The sequence below is a fragment of the Artemia sp. Qi Xiang Cuo genome, chromosome 12, assembly GCF_049724085.1.
Source record: "Artemia sp. Qi Xiang Cuo chromosome 12, ASM4972408v1, whole genome shotgun sequence".
Taxonomy (NCBI): domain Eukaryota; kingdom Metazoa; phylum Arthropoda; class Branchiopoda; order Anostraca; family Artemiidae; genus Artemia; species Artemia sp. Qi Xiang Cuo.
In genome coordinates, this window is record NC_142805.1 from 66,389,956 (window position 1) to 66,404,005 (window position 14,050).

At 36.8% G+C, this 14,050-nt stretch overlaps 1 protein-coding gene across 2 annotated transcripts in view; it reads right to left on the reverse strand.

Annotated features, from left to right (window-relative positions):
- Positions 1 to 14,050, reverse strand: part of Daao1 (D-amino acid oxidase 1) — a 261,388-nt gene that overhangs the window by 211,198 nt on the left and 36,140 nt on the right. For both annotated transcript variants that reach the window (XM_089098450.1, XM_089098451.1), the window contains exon 4: positions 13,290 to 13,435. In XM_089098450.1, the coding sequence (XP_088954576.1) occupies positions 13,290 to 13,435 (146 nt within the window). The remainder of the gene's footprint in view (positions 1 to 13,289; positions 13,436 to 14,050) is intronic.

Genomic DNA, 14,050 nt, shown 5'->3' on the forward strand with positions numbered 1-14,050 from the left:
TTTTAACAACCTGCAATCATACGGCGTGTTGTGATTCAGTTCAATTTTCCCTCTCAATATTCTCTGAAAATGTAACCTTCTTACCCTTAGCCATAGTTGTAATAGAAGTCACAGTAGTAGTTGTAGGAGTGTTAGTAATGCTAGTTGTAGGACAAGTAGCAGTAGTATAAACCTTTAACATCACTAGTACTAGTAGCAGCAGTAGTATTAACATATTGCCTTTTGGTCAGCTGTACATCCTCCTCATTAAGTCCTGGAAGTTTCAGCTTAATACAATTACCCGTTGCTATGATATTGCCAATATGCCCTTCTGATAACCTGTATGTTCGAAGTGTGTTTCAATTTAGTTCAACTTCCCCCTCAATATTCCTAAAATTAATTTTAAAAACTTTTTCTACAAAACAAGTTTTTCAAAGAAAAGTAAAGAACTACATTACACCAAAAATGAGCAGAAATAAAGTCAAATAAATTTTCCGAGTCAAAAACGAGTCAAACTCAAAACGAGTAGAAACTAGCACGGGTTAGGGCTGACGCATCCCGCCCATACCTTCTGAAGACCAGAAAATAATTTGCACTTTACTAAAAAAAAAACGAATGTGGATTGACAATTTAATATACAGAGACTGATATTATTTCCTTAAACATCAGTCTATATATATTAAACTGTCAATCCACATTGTTTTTTTTTTTTTTTTTTTTTTTTTTTAGAAAAGTGCAAGTTATGTTCTGGTCTTTAGAAGGCATGGGCGGCGTTAGCCCTGGGCGGCGTTAGGCATGGGCGGCTTTAGAAGGCAATAGGGCGTTAGCCCTATTCATGTTAGTTTCTGCTCGTTTCGAGTTTGAATCGATTATTTATTTAGTTTCTTTTCATTTTGGGTTTGGACACACATAATATTGTTTAATTTAGTTATATACCTCCTCAAGGTGACCTCAAAAAATAAAACTTAATATCATTCCCAAAACATTGTATCTATCCTCTTAGAAAGCCTGGATACACTTAAACTCTTTTGATTTAGTTCAATTGTAAGAGCAGAAGTAGTACTAGTAGTAGCCCTGAAAGTTTCAACTTACTATCCTCAGTGATTCTTGGGATATTGCTGAGACGTCTTCTAAGAAAGAATTAATTTGGATATCGTCATAGTTAACAGAGCAAAGTGGTGAATTTACAAGGAAGCTTTTAGACATGTAGTTAGCTGATTAGGGTGTTGGCTTTCTAATTCTAAAGTGGCTACCAAAATTTTACAAAATTTACCTGATCAAACCGTTGTTTCATGCTGCTAGATAATGTCAATTACGCACAAGCTCTACAGGCAGGGATCTTTTCTCCAGGCCCAAGATCATGGCAAAATTTTTATTAGTTTTAAACTAAGCTTTAGGCATTTTTAAATAGTTCTTTATAACACGGTATTTTTAAGGTTGTGTTCATAGTGTCGACCCAAAGTCTGCACAATTTCAGAAAATATGTTAATATCTTTGGATTTTGTCCCAACTAGCGAAGCAAATTAGCAAGGTGACAAACGAAATGTTCGATATATAGATGGCTGATTAGGATACTAGCTTTCAAATACTGAATCGGCTGCCGAATTTTCCAAAGTTCGCCAGGCTTATGCTAAAGTTACTTTATGTTTAAGTTTTCTCCAAAAAACTTTTATTAAATTCCCAACCCAAATGATAATTCTACCCCGCCACTTGGCTGAAATCAGTCGGATCTGAATTCCATATCTACACATCTCAAGCCTCACAGGCACGGCTCTTTTCTACTCTCGCTTAGTAACCAATTAAGTTAACTAAACGTATCCCCTTTTCTCTAAAAAAAAAAATCATTCGCAAATATTTTTGTCTTTGAGCACTCATGATATTACTCTTTTTACTACAAATTAATTTTCATTTCTTCCACGATTCCTGGCATTACTGTTATTGAGAACTTCTCGAGTTGCATGTGGAGTAACAACTAAGCTATAAACCACGCAAGGGAATAAAAAGAAAATCGATTCAATAGCAAAGCAATTGTAGTAATTGCCAAAAAAGACATAAGGAAACAAGACAAGAAACGCAGAACCAATAAAAGAGGCATATACTGAACATATCAATGGAAACTAATAGGAATAGTCTTTTCAAGACGAATCACAGACATTGAAATCAGAGGATAAACGTAGATATATGGGTGCAAGGGCTACATGGGTGATGGGATGGAAGGGCTAAAAGGGCTAATATGGGTGCAAGGGCCCAATCTGCCGAATATAGCAAGTGAAGCAAACGGAGGGACGCCACGTCAGGCTATTTTTGCAAGGGTGCGAGCGAGCGGAGGAGGTGGTGAAAAGTCACCAACGCTGGCTTTTTTCTATATACAAATATTATAGACATGTCCAAGAGGGAGGCTAAGAGGTCAAAGTCCCACCCCCTGATGCCTCGAGCTCATAATACGCTCAGAATTAGTTCTATAAGAAAAATAAATCATTCCTGAGACCACACTTGCAAAGCATGACAAAACAGGAAAATACAACGAAGAAAAGATACCGCGACCCATTTTTCTGTCAGAAACTGAGATCAGACACTTATTAATACCCTAATTTTACCAATTACACTAATTTAATTACTTCTTCTTATAATTACGCTAAAAAAAATGCCAAGTGTCGCCAAACGCTAGATGCTGTAGATAATTTTTTTGTCCCGGTGAAAAAAGAGAGTACAATATAATCGGCAAAGCCTTAGAGTTTCGACTCCACCTTGGCTCAACACGTCTGTGGCTACCTATTCCACTTCATAACACCTCTATTATTGCCCCCGTTAAAGATGCCACACAAGTTTTAACTTACTAATTCCAGTCTTTCATATATTATTTTTTCACATTTTCGCAACCTAATAGAAATTCCTGATAATACCATGCCTAGAAGCGATTAATATTCAAAAATATTATGCTTGAAATAAATCCCAGATTGAAAGTTTGAATCACTGTTTAATATCTGGCTTTCAATTCAGTTACCGTTTCATTCTTTCTTGAGATTAATCAAAAAAACTTTTCCAAAAACTTTTTCCAAAAAAAATTTCTAAAAACTTTTTCCAAAAAATAATTGTTTCAAAAAAAGTAAAGAACTCCATTAAACCAAAAATGAACAAAATAGAATCAAATAGTCTACCAAGCATACAACTACCACAAATCAGTATCAATAAATAAATGAAACCCAAAAAAAACAGAAATTAATATGAGTAGGGTTCAAAATCCATATGCTTTCTAAAACCTAGAATATAATTTGTACTTTACTGAAAAAATTCTTTTAAATGCTTTCACTTTTATAACTTTAAGCAATCAAAAATTAATTAATATTTTAAGGAATAAATATCAGCATATGTATATTAAACTGACAATGCACATCTTTTTCAGTAAATTCATTTGAATTTTTTTCAATAAAGTAAAAATCCTATTCTGGCTTTTAGAAAGCATAAGCTATTAGAACCTACTCATATTCAAATGTGAATTATTTTCTGGCCTTGGGAAGGCATAGGGATTTTGAGTCCAACTTATGTTAATTTCTGCTCGTTTTGAGTTTGAATAGGTTATTTATTGTATTTTCTGTTCGTTTTGGGTTTCATTTATTTATCATTGCTGATTTGCGGTAGTTTCACGCTTTGTAGATTATTTGATTTTACTTTTGCTCATTTTTTATTTAATGGAGTTCTTTACTTTTCTTTGAAAAACTTATTTTGTGGAAAAGTTTTTTTTAATTAATATCATTTAACAAGGCTTTTGGGGCTGAAACAAACTCCAGAGATTAGGGGCAAGATTGTAAGTTATGCCCAGGTGCTATTTAAGGTTTCTATGGAAGGGATGGTTGTTTAACTTTAGAAGAGGCTCAGTATTTCTCCCTGAAAAAGATTATGTCAATATAAAACGAACAGAAATTAATGAAAAAATTTTTTGCACAAAATAAGTTTTTTTTTTAAAGTAAAGAACTCCATTAAACCAAAAATAAACAAAAATAGAATCAAATAATCTACCAAGCATATAACTACCACAAATCAGTATGAATAAATAAATGAAATCTAAAACAAACAGAAATTAAAATAAGTCAAACTCAAAACGAGCAGAAATTAATCTGAGTAGGGTTCTAAACCTTATGCTTTCTTAAACCCAGAAAATAATTTGCACTTTACTGAAAAAAATATAAATGTTCTTACTTTTATAACTTTAATAAATCAAATAATATTAACATATTGATTACTAAATATCATTATATGTACATTAAACTGACAATACACATTCATTTGTATTTTTTCAGTAAAGTACAAATTATGTTCTGGCCTTGGGAAGGCATAGGGGTTTTGACCCCAATTTATGTTAATTTCTGCTCGTTTTGAGTTTGACTCGTTTATTTATTGTAATTTCTGTTCGTTTTGGGTTTCATTTATTTATCATTGCTGATTTGCGGTAGTTTCACGCTTCGTAGATTATTTGATTTTATTTTTGCTAATTTTTTGTTTAATGGAGTTCTTTACTTTTCTTTCAAAAACTTATTTTGTGGAAATTTTTTTAATTAATCTCTGGTCGTTTTATATTGACATAGTCTTTTCAGGGAAGAAAAAAAACTAATACTTTAAATCTTTTCGTTTTTTTAAGACTTTATAACTTGGTCTGCTATTTTTATGCTGGAGAAAAATTTTCAGCAATTTTTAACAACATGCACCCTTTTAAAAGTCTGGACACAATTAGCAGTGTTTATTCGTTTCATGCGTAAATGCGTTTCATGCGTTTATTCGTTTCATTTTTATTCGTAAATTAATTTCGTTTCATACCTCCTCTAGTTGACCTGAAATTGAAAATTTGATACCATTCGCAAAAAATCTGCTTACTTTCTTTGATAACTTGGATACACTTGCGCTATTTTGCCTTTGTTAAATTTGAAGAGTAGAAGTAGCCCCAACAGTTTGAACATAATACCTTCAGTTGTTCTTGGGATACTGCTGAGATGGATATCTCAAAATTTTGATTGGATGTGTTTGGGGAAATGGTGGGCGTGAGAGGGGGTTTAGTTTCCAATTACTTTCGACTATTAAAAAGGGCACAAGCCATTTCAATTTCTAATCAAATGAGCCCTTTTTGAAGTTTCTACGACAACGCTTTTTATAAAAACCTTATGTGCCCCCAGGGCACAACTTACAACCCTTGCCCTGAGGGGTTGGGGAGTTTGCCATCATCAAAGACATAATTTCCAGAACTTGTACCTACGTTGAACAAAATGGCTATCTCAAAATTTTGATTGGATGTGTTTGGGGAGATGGTGGGCGTGAGAAGGGGGTTAGTTGCCCTCCAATCTCTTACGACTATTAAAAAGAGCACTAGCCCTTTCAAATTCCGATCAAATGAGCCCTTTTGAAGTTTCTGCGACAAAAACCTTACATGCCGCCATGGCATAACTTACAACCCTAGCCCCGACGGTTGTGGGGAATTGCCATCCTCAAACACCTAATTTCCAGAACTCTAAACTGCGTTGAACAAAATGGCTATCTTCAAATTTTGATTGGATGTGTTTGTGGAAAAATTGGGCGTGGAAGGGGTGTTAGTTGCCTTCCAATTACAAACGGCAAAAGCCCTTTCAATTTCCAATCAAATGAGCCCTTTTCGAAGTTTCTACGACAACTCCTTCCCTGGTCTGAAAGAAAGAAAGAAATAATACATTGTGCCAACATTATTCTTTACTTAGGCAGCGCTATTGCGCTTCCTATGATAATTAAAGAAACTTTTTCCAAAAAATAATTGTTCAAAAAAAGTTAAGAATTCCATTAAACCAAAAATGAACCAAAACAGAATCAAATAATCTACTAAGCATATAACTACCACAAATCATTAAAATTCAGTAAATTCCTATGAATTTACTGAAAAAAATGTGCATTGTCAGTTTAATATACTTATGCTGATATTTATTCCTTAAAATCTTAATTAATTTTTTATTTCTAAAATATACTTACTTACTACTTAACTCCCATCCGGTCTCATTGGCCGACTCGGTGCTTCTCCTCTGAATAAACTGTGGAAAAGCTTCTTATACAATTCCCTGTTTGCTTCAGTCCGAAGGAGTACCGACAGGGGATGACTGGGACAGTTTTCCCTCCAGCGCTTGGGAGGTCGTCCTTTTGGGCGGGAGGCATCAATCCTTCCTTCAAACGCAATTTTTGGAAGTTGGGCTGGGGACATCCACTGAACGTGGCCTAACCATCGAAGCTGTTGAAGCTGGATGGTCTGCATGATGGTCTGGGAATAGTTGAGCGAAGACAATAGCCGTTCGTTTGATATTCGGTCAAGGTAGGTGATGCCAGCAAGCTTCCTGAGGGATTTTGTTTCAAAGGCCGCCAACCGGCGTTTGTCTTCTGCTTTCAAGGTCCATGTCTCTGCTCCGTACGTTGCTACTGGAACCACAAGAGCTCGGAAAAGGCGTGTTTTTAGTTTCAGCGACAGATGTTTGTTTTTCCAGATCGATCGCAATGACTTGAAGCATGCTGAGGCAAGGGCGAGGCGTCGTTTAATGTCTTTTGAGGAGTCGTTTGTGGACGTCAGCTCACATCCTAGGTAAACGAAATGGTCAACCCACTCAATATCTTCCCCCTGGATCATACTTTTTCTGGGTTGAAGGCCTGTATCTATATGCCACGTTACCTTAATGGCTTTTGTCTTGTTAGCATTGATTTTCATCCCAAAGGAACTAGCTGCATGATCAATATCATTAGCGCTTGATTGCAGTTCCTCTAGTTGTTCGTTAAGGCGATTAATGTCATCGGCGTATGCAAGCAAGTCAAAGAGGTGTCCACTCATGAGTGCTCCCGTGTCATTGGGCACCAGTGCCAGTACAACATTCAGGAATAGGCAGAACAGAGTGGGGGAGAGTAGGCATCCTTGCAGCACTCCTGAAGAGTTGAGAATTCTTCAGTAAAGCCTTCGCTGGTCTGCACCATGCTTCTCGACTTCTCGTACATGCTCTTGATAATGTCAATAATGTCAGTGGGAATACCGTAGTGTGCCAGGATGGGCCATAGGCCATCTCGCCAAATTAGATCAAAAGCTTGTTTGAAATCGATAAACAGCTGGCATAGCTCTTTCCCGAATTCCAGGTATCTTTCCATAATCTGTCTGATCACAAAAATTTAGTCTCTGGTGGATCGGTTTTGACGGAAGCCAGCTTGATATTCAGGGATTACGTGTCTTGTCAGGTTTCTGATCCGATCAAGGAGAATTTTCGTAAGGATTTTAGCTGGTTGGCAAGTAAGCGATATGGGTCTGTAGTTTTCGCAGTTACTTTTAGATCCTTTCTTGTGCAAGGGCACTATGACAGATTTCGACCAAGACTCGGGGAAGTATTTTATTTCCCATACAGTTGTCACTATTTTGTGGTACAGATCAACGACGACATCAGATTCCACTTTTAGAAGTTCTGCCTGTATACCGTCTATTCCGGGTGCCTTATTTGACTTGAGGGATTTGAGTGTGGCTTCTACTTCTGACCTTAAGGGTGGTGGGGGTGGTTCCTCATCTCTGTGTGCTGGGAACTTTCGAAGCACTTCAGGATCTGGGTTTACTTTGAGATTAAGCTTTTCCTGGAAGTGTTCTTTCCAGCGATCTCGGATTCCGGCACAAGTAGTGATTTTGTGTCCATTTTTATCTAAGAGATCGAGGCACTTCGCTTCTTTGCGGTTTGTCAGCTCTCTAGCACGTTTGAACATGAGGTGTGAGTTACCCCTACGGGAGTCCTCCTCACACTGCCGACATTTTTCAGTAATCATGTCTTTTAGTGCTTGGCGGGTTTTCTTCTCAATTTGACGATTAAGGTTTTTGAATCTATCCTTGCTTTCTCGATCTTGCTTGTTTTGGAGAGTTCGTTTCTCGGTACACATATCAATAATCTCCTGGGTAATCCATGGCTTGTCTTCTGCAGATGTACGGCCGAGGACGAGCTCAGCTGTCTCGCATACGGCATAATATCTTAAATAATCTTAAATTTAAGATTAATATAATCTTAAATTTATAAAAAAAAAAATATTTAAAAGAATTTTTTTCAGTAAAGTACAAATTGTATTCTGACTTATAGAAAGCATAGGGTTTTATAGCCCTACTCATATTAATTTCTGCTCGTTTTGAGTTTGACTCTGTTATTTATTTCATTTTCCGTTTGTTTTGGGTTTCATTTATTTATTTATAATGATTTATGGGAGTTGTATGCTTGTTAGATTATTTAATTCTGTTTTTGTTCATTTTTGGTTTAATGGAGTCCTTAGCTTTTTTTGAAAAACTTATTTTGTGCAAAAAGTTTTTTTTAATTAATTTATGTTTGTTTTACATAGACAAAGTCTTTTTCAGGGAAAAGAAAATAATAGTTTGACTCTTTCCTATTTTCCTTTGAGAATTTATAGTTTGGCCTGCTATGTATATGCTGAAGAAACTTTTTCAGCGATTTTTAACAACAGAAAATCTTTTAAAAGTCATAACACAAGTAGTAGTGTTAAATTTGGTCATATACATCCTCTAGTTGACCTGACAAATAAAAGTTGATACCATTCCCAAAAAATTATACGTATGCTCTTTCACAGACTGGATACACTTACACTCTTTTGATTTAGTACACTCTTTTGAGCAGAAGTAGCAATAGAAGTAGCCCCGAAAATTTGAACTTAATACCCATGGTCGTTCTTGATATATTGCTGAGATTGCTTATTGGCAACCAGCACAAAGACAGCGTGCTAAGATTTAATCTTAAAACAGCATTTGATTTTTAAGCATAATGAGTAGATTACACAACTGTGGGGGTTGACCTACCTAATAACCCTAAAGATATAGTTGCTAGACCATTCAGCTATGCTGAACAGAAAGGATGTCTTAAGATATTTATTGGAAGTGTCTGGAAAATTATGAGCTAAAGAGGAGGACTGATTGCCCTCCTATCCCTTTTAACTCTTAAGAGGGCACTAGAACTTTTAATTTTCGATCAAAATAGCTCCTTTAAAATATGAATGATACTACTAGCTATGATACAAAATCGCTGCCTAGGTCCCTTATGTGCCCTATATTGCTTGTATGCCATTTTAATACCGGCATGTATATAGATTTTTCCTTTAATTAAAAATCCTCCCAAACGTTCCCTAAAAGTTTCAACTTGATGCCATTAGTGTCGTTAGTTACAGTAATCTTAGAAGCAGCATTAAATGAATACACACAGTGTCTTCTGGCTAGCTCAAAATCCACAGCCTATAAAGGTATAAAGATGAAATTTTCAGAGAATATTTCTGTGGTACGGATGACAACCTGCCACCTGTATGCAGGTTGTCAAAAGGGCATATCAGCAATATCTTAGGAACAATTTGGTGTGTGAAATAAAACTTATAACGCTTGTTGTGGGGGATGTTGAACAAACCAAAAGACAATATTTGCATCATAACACTAATGCTTCTACTGCTACAACTACTGCTAATATTTCTATTATTACTACTACTACTACTGCTACTAAAGCTAAGACTACTACTATTAACTGTGCACCTACTGCTACTACTATATTTACTGGTGCTACTTCTACAACTAATAAACCTAAGGGTATTAAGGCGAAAATGTTGGGCTATATTGTAACTGTATTGAAATAAATCGAACACACTATGCCCATATAGGTTGTCAAGAGGATGTATCAACAATGCTTCAGGACCGATTAATGGCATCAAGTTAACAATTTCATCTCATGCTAAAAGGGGTGTTTAAAAAAAGGTATTATTTGCATAGCGCTCACAATACTACCGTTGTTACAAAAAGTGTTAGTATGCATAATCAACGACCTTCCAAAAATGCTGAAAAAATTGGCGCCTCAAAACTTTATTTGGATGTTTATTATGGGAAATGATGGGCGTGGGGGTGGGGGTCTCTCAAATCACTTTGACTCTTAAAAAAGGCACTATACCTTCCCTATCTGAATTTAATACGACCACCCATTGCATAAAAACCTTATATACCCCCAGGGAATAACCTAAAGCCTTTGCCCCAGGACTCTTGTGGGTTCTACCAACCCTGGAAGCATTGTTTTATGTTCTTTGGACTGTTTTAAACAAAATTACCATCGCACAATTTTAATCAGATGCATTTGGTGAAAATAGGGGTAGTCGGGGGGGCTGCTACTTGACCTCCATCACTATTTACTCTTAAAAAAGAACTAGAACTTCCAATTTCAACCAAATGAGCCACCTTTATGGCGTATACAACCATCCCTTTCATAAGAACATATAAGCCCCAGTGGCATAACTTACAACCCTCGCCCTCAGGCTCTGGCAGTTTGTATTAACCTCAAAAGCCTTGTTATATTATATTTGGAATATTTGGATAAAATGACTGTCTCAAAATATTTATTGGATACTTATCAGGAAAACACGATGTGTTTGCGTGTGTGTGTTGGGGGGGGGGCAGCTGCGCTCTGATCACTTTGACTCTTAAATAGGGCACTAAAACTTATGATTACCTGATTACCAATCCAATGAGTCCCCTCCAAAGCATATACGACCACCCTTTTTACAAGAACCTTATATGCCCCAAGGGCATTACTTACAACCCTTTCCCTGAGAGCTGTAAGGGGGGGGGGTCTTCCTCACAGACATAATTTCCATAACCTTCAACTACGATGTATAAAATTGTTATCTCCGAATTTAGTAGGAGGTGTTAAGGCAAATGATGAGCGTGGGGGGGGGGGCTGTTTGCTCTCAAATCACTTTGACTCTTAAAAAGGGAACTATAACTTCCAACTTTAAGTAAAATCATCCCCATCTGATGACTACACTACCACCCATTCAATAAAAACCTTATATACCCTCATAAAATAGCTTACAAACCTATCCCCAGTACTCTGGGGGGTTGTGTCATCCCTCGAGACATTATTATGTGTTCTTTGGACTATTTTGAAAAAAATCGCTATCTCATAATTTCAATCAGATGCGTTTGGTGAAAGGAGGGGTTTTAGGAGGGAGGGCTAAATTCCCTCCATCACCTTTGGCGCTTAAAAAAAACTAGAATTTCTAATTTTAAACCAAATGAGCATCTTCTAAAGTTAAACAACCATCCCTTCCATAAAAATCTTAAATACCCCCTGGGCATAACTTACAACCCTTGCCCCTAATCTCTTTGACTCTAAGATCACTTTGACTCTTAAAAAGAGCACTAGAGCGTCTGTTTACCAATCCAATGAGGCTCCTCCGAAGTTTTTATGACCACGCTTTCTATAAAAAAAACCTTATATGCCCTCAGGGCATAACTTACAACTCTTGTCCCGAGGGCTGGGCGGATTTGTTATCCTCAAAGACAGAATTTCCGGACCTTTGAAATACCTTGAACAAAATGACTATCGCAAAATTTTGATTGGAAGTGTTTGGGGAAATAATGGGCGTTTTGTCATTTGCCCTCTGATTACTTTCGACTAATAAAAAAGACACTAGTCCTCTCAATTTACAATCAAATGAGCCCTTTTTGAAGCTTCTAAGACAACACTTTCTATAAAAACCTTATATCCTCCGAGGGCATAACTTACAGCCTTTGTCCTGGGGGCTATGAGGGGGGGGGGGGTATCATCCTCAAAGACATAATTTACAGACCTTTTAACTACGTTAAACAAAATGGCTATATCAAAATGTCTCGGAAGTATTTGGAGAAATGATGGGCATTGGGGGAGGGGGGGGATTCTCCCTCCGATTACTTTCGACTAATTAAGGGCAATAGCCCTCTCAATTTCCAATTAAATGAGCCCTTTTTGAAGTTTTTACGACAATGCTTTCTATAAAAACCTTATATACCCCCAGGTCATAACTTGCAACCTTAGCCCTGAAGGCTGTGGGGGGGGGTTCATAATCAAAGACACAATTTCTGGACCCTTCAACTAGGTTCAACAAATTGGCTATATCAAAATCTTGACCGGAAGTGTTTGGGGAAATGATGGGCGTGGGGGGGGGCATTTGCCCTCCGATCACTTTTGACTATTAAAAAGGGCAATAGCCCTATGAATTCGCAATTGAATGAACCCTTTTTGAAGTTTCTACGACAACGTTTTCTATAAAAACCTTATATGTCCCCAGGGCATAAATTACAACCTTTGCCCTGGGGGCTGTGGGGGGTTTGTCATCCTCAAAGACGTAATTTCCAGACCTTTCAACAACGTTGAACAAAATGACTATCTCAAAATTTTGATTGGATGTGTTTGGAGAAATGATGGGCGTGAGAGGGGGTTAGTTGCCCTCCAATCACCTTCAACTATTGAGAAGGGCACAAACCCTTTGAATTTCAAATCGAATGAGCCCTTTTTTGAAGTTTCTACAATCACCCTTTCTATATAAACTTTATAGGCCCCAGGACATAACTTTCAACCCTCGCCCTCAGGGCGCGGGGGGGAGTCATCCTCAAAGACATAATTCCTGGATCTTTCAACAAAGTTGAATAAAATGGCTATCTCAAAATTTTGATTGGATGTGTTTGGGGAAATGGTGGGCGTGGAAGGGGTGGTAGTTGCCTTCCAATAATTTTTGTCTATTAAGAAGGGTACAAGCCCTTCCAATTTCCAATCAAATGAGCCCTTTTCGAACTTTCTGCGACAACAAAGTATCCTTCGTAACCTTCGATACAGAGTGCCCTTTTCTTTTCCATACAAAAAAAAAAAAAAAAATAAATAAATAAATAATACATTGTGCAAACATCTTTCTTTACTTCGACAGCTCTATTGCGCTGCCTATGAAAGGGTCTCTTTTATAGATTGTTTTCAAAGTTATCCTGTAATCTTTTATCTGTATTTTATTTTTACTTCTGCGGTTAAGACGGTTTACCGTTCTGTATACACGATGATAGTTCTTTCTGCAATTAGCTAGATTATTCAATTGTTTGCCCTGTTGAAATTATTCACCACCCTATTATCCACCAAATAGAAGTTCAATAGGGATAAATCCTTCTATTAGACAGTAAAATCAGTCACAAAATCTTTGGATATTTCAGTCACATATACAGTGACCGTCTTCATCAGATAGATCCAGAGATTTTGCAACTGTTTTCCTGCCTAATAGAAGGATTTATCCCTATTGAACTTCTATTTGTTCGTCATGGAGAGGAGTTTACACATTTTTGGAAACCAAAATAAAGCTCATCTTCAAGGGGATGTTTTTTTTAGTAAACACAAAAAAAATGTTATTTTGTATTTTATTAAATAAACATACTTTGTTAAATACTGTTTTAAGTTTAACTGCATTAGATTAATTGTAATAAGTAAATGTAAATAGATAAATATAACTTATTTCCTTACTTGTTTGTGAGCCAAGGAAGATGATAGCGTGATTCGATGACTAATGTCGTAAAAAAAGCACCGTATTTCCAGTCTCCGGGGCAGAGTTTCAATTCAGATGGCGTCGCTGGTCGATACACAGGAAGGAGTCCTTCGAGGAAATGATTCTAAAAATTAAAGCTATATTCTGATTTAATATCCATTGTGGCCACCTGATTCGTCAAGATAATAATACTGACTTGAAAATATCAGAGGCAACGCTATAGCGTCGCCTATAGTAAAGGACATACGGCTCCATTATTTTATTATTATTATTTATCTATTATTATTTTTTCTCCCAGAGGCACTTCATATGGAAGGGGTCGTCGTATAGACTTAGAAAGGAGCTCACTCGAATGCAACTTAAGAGTTCTAGTGCCCTTTTTAAGAGTCAAAAGTGATCGGAGGTCAACTAGCTCCCCTCCCGACGCCCTTTTTTCCCAAATGCATCCGATAAAAATTTTGAGATAGCCATTTTGTTAAAAATAGTTCAATGATCTCGTAACAAAAACTCAACACAACCCCCAAAGGCCTTGGGGCAGGCGTTTTAACTTGTGCCCTGGGGCCATATATTGTCCTTATGGAAGGAATGCTCGTATAAACTTCAGAGAGGGATTATTTGAATAGAAATTGAAAGTTCTAGTCCACTTTTTTAAGAGTCAAAAGATATATGAGGGTAAGCAGTCCCCCCCACGTCCTTTTTTCCAAATGCATCCGATAAAAATTTTGAGATAGCCATTTTG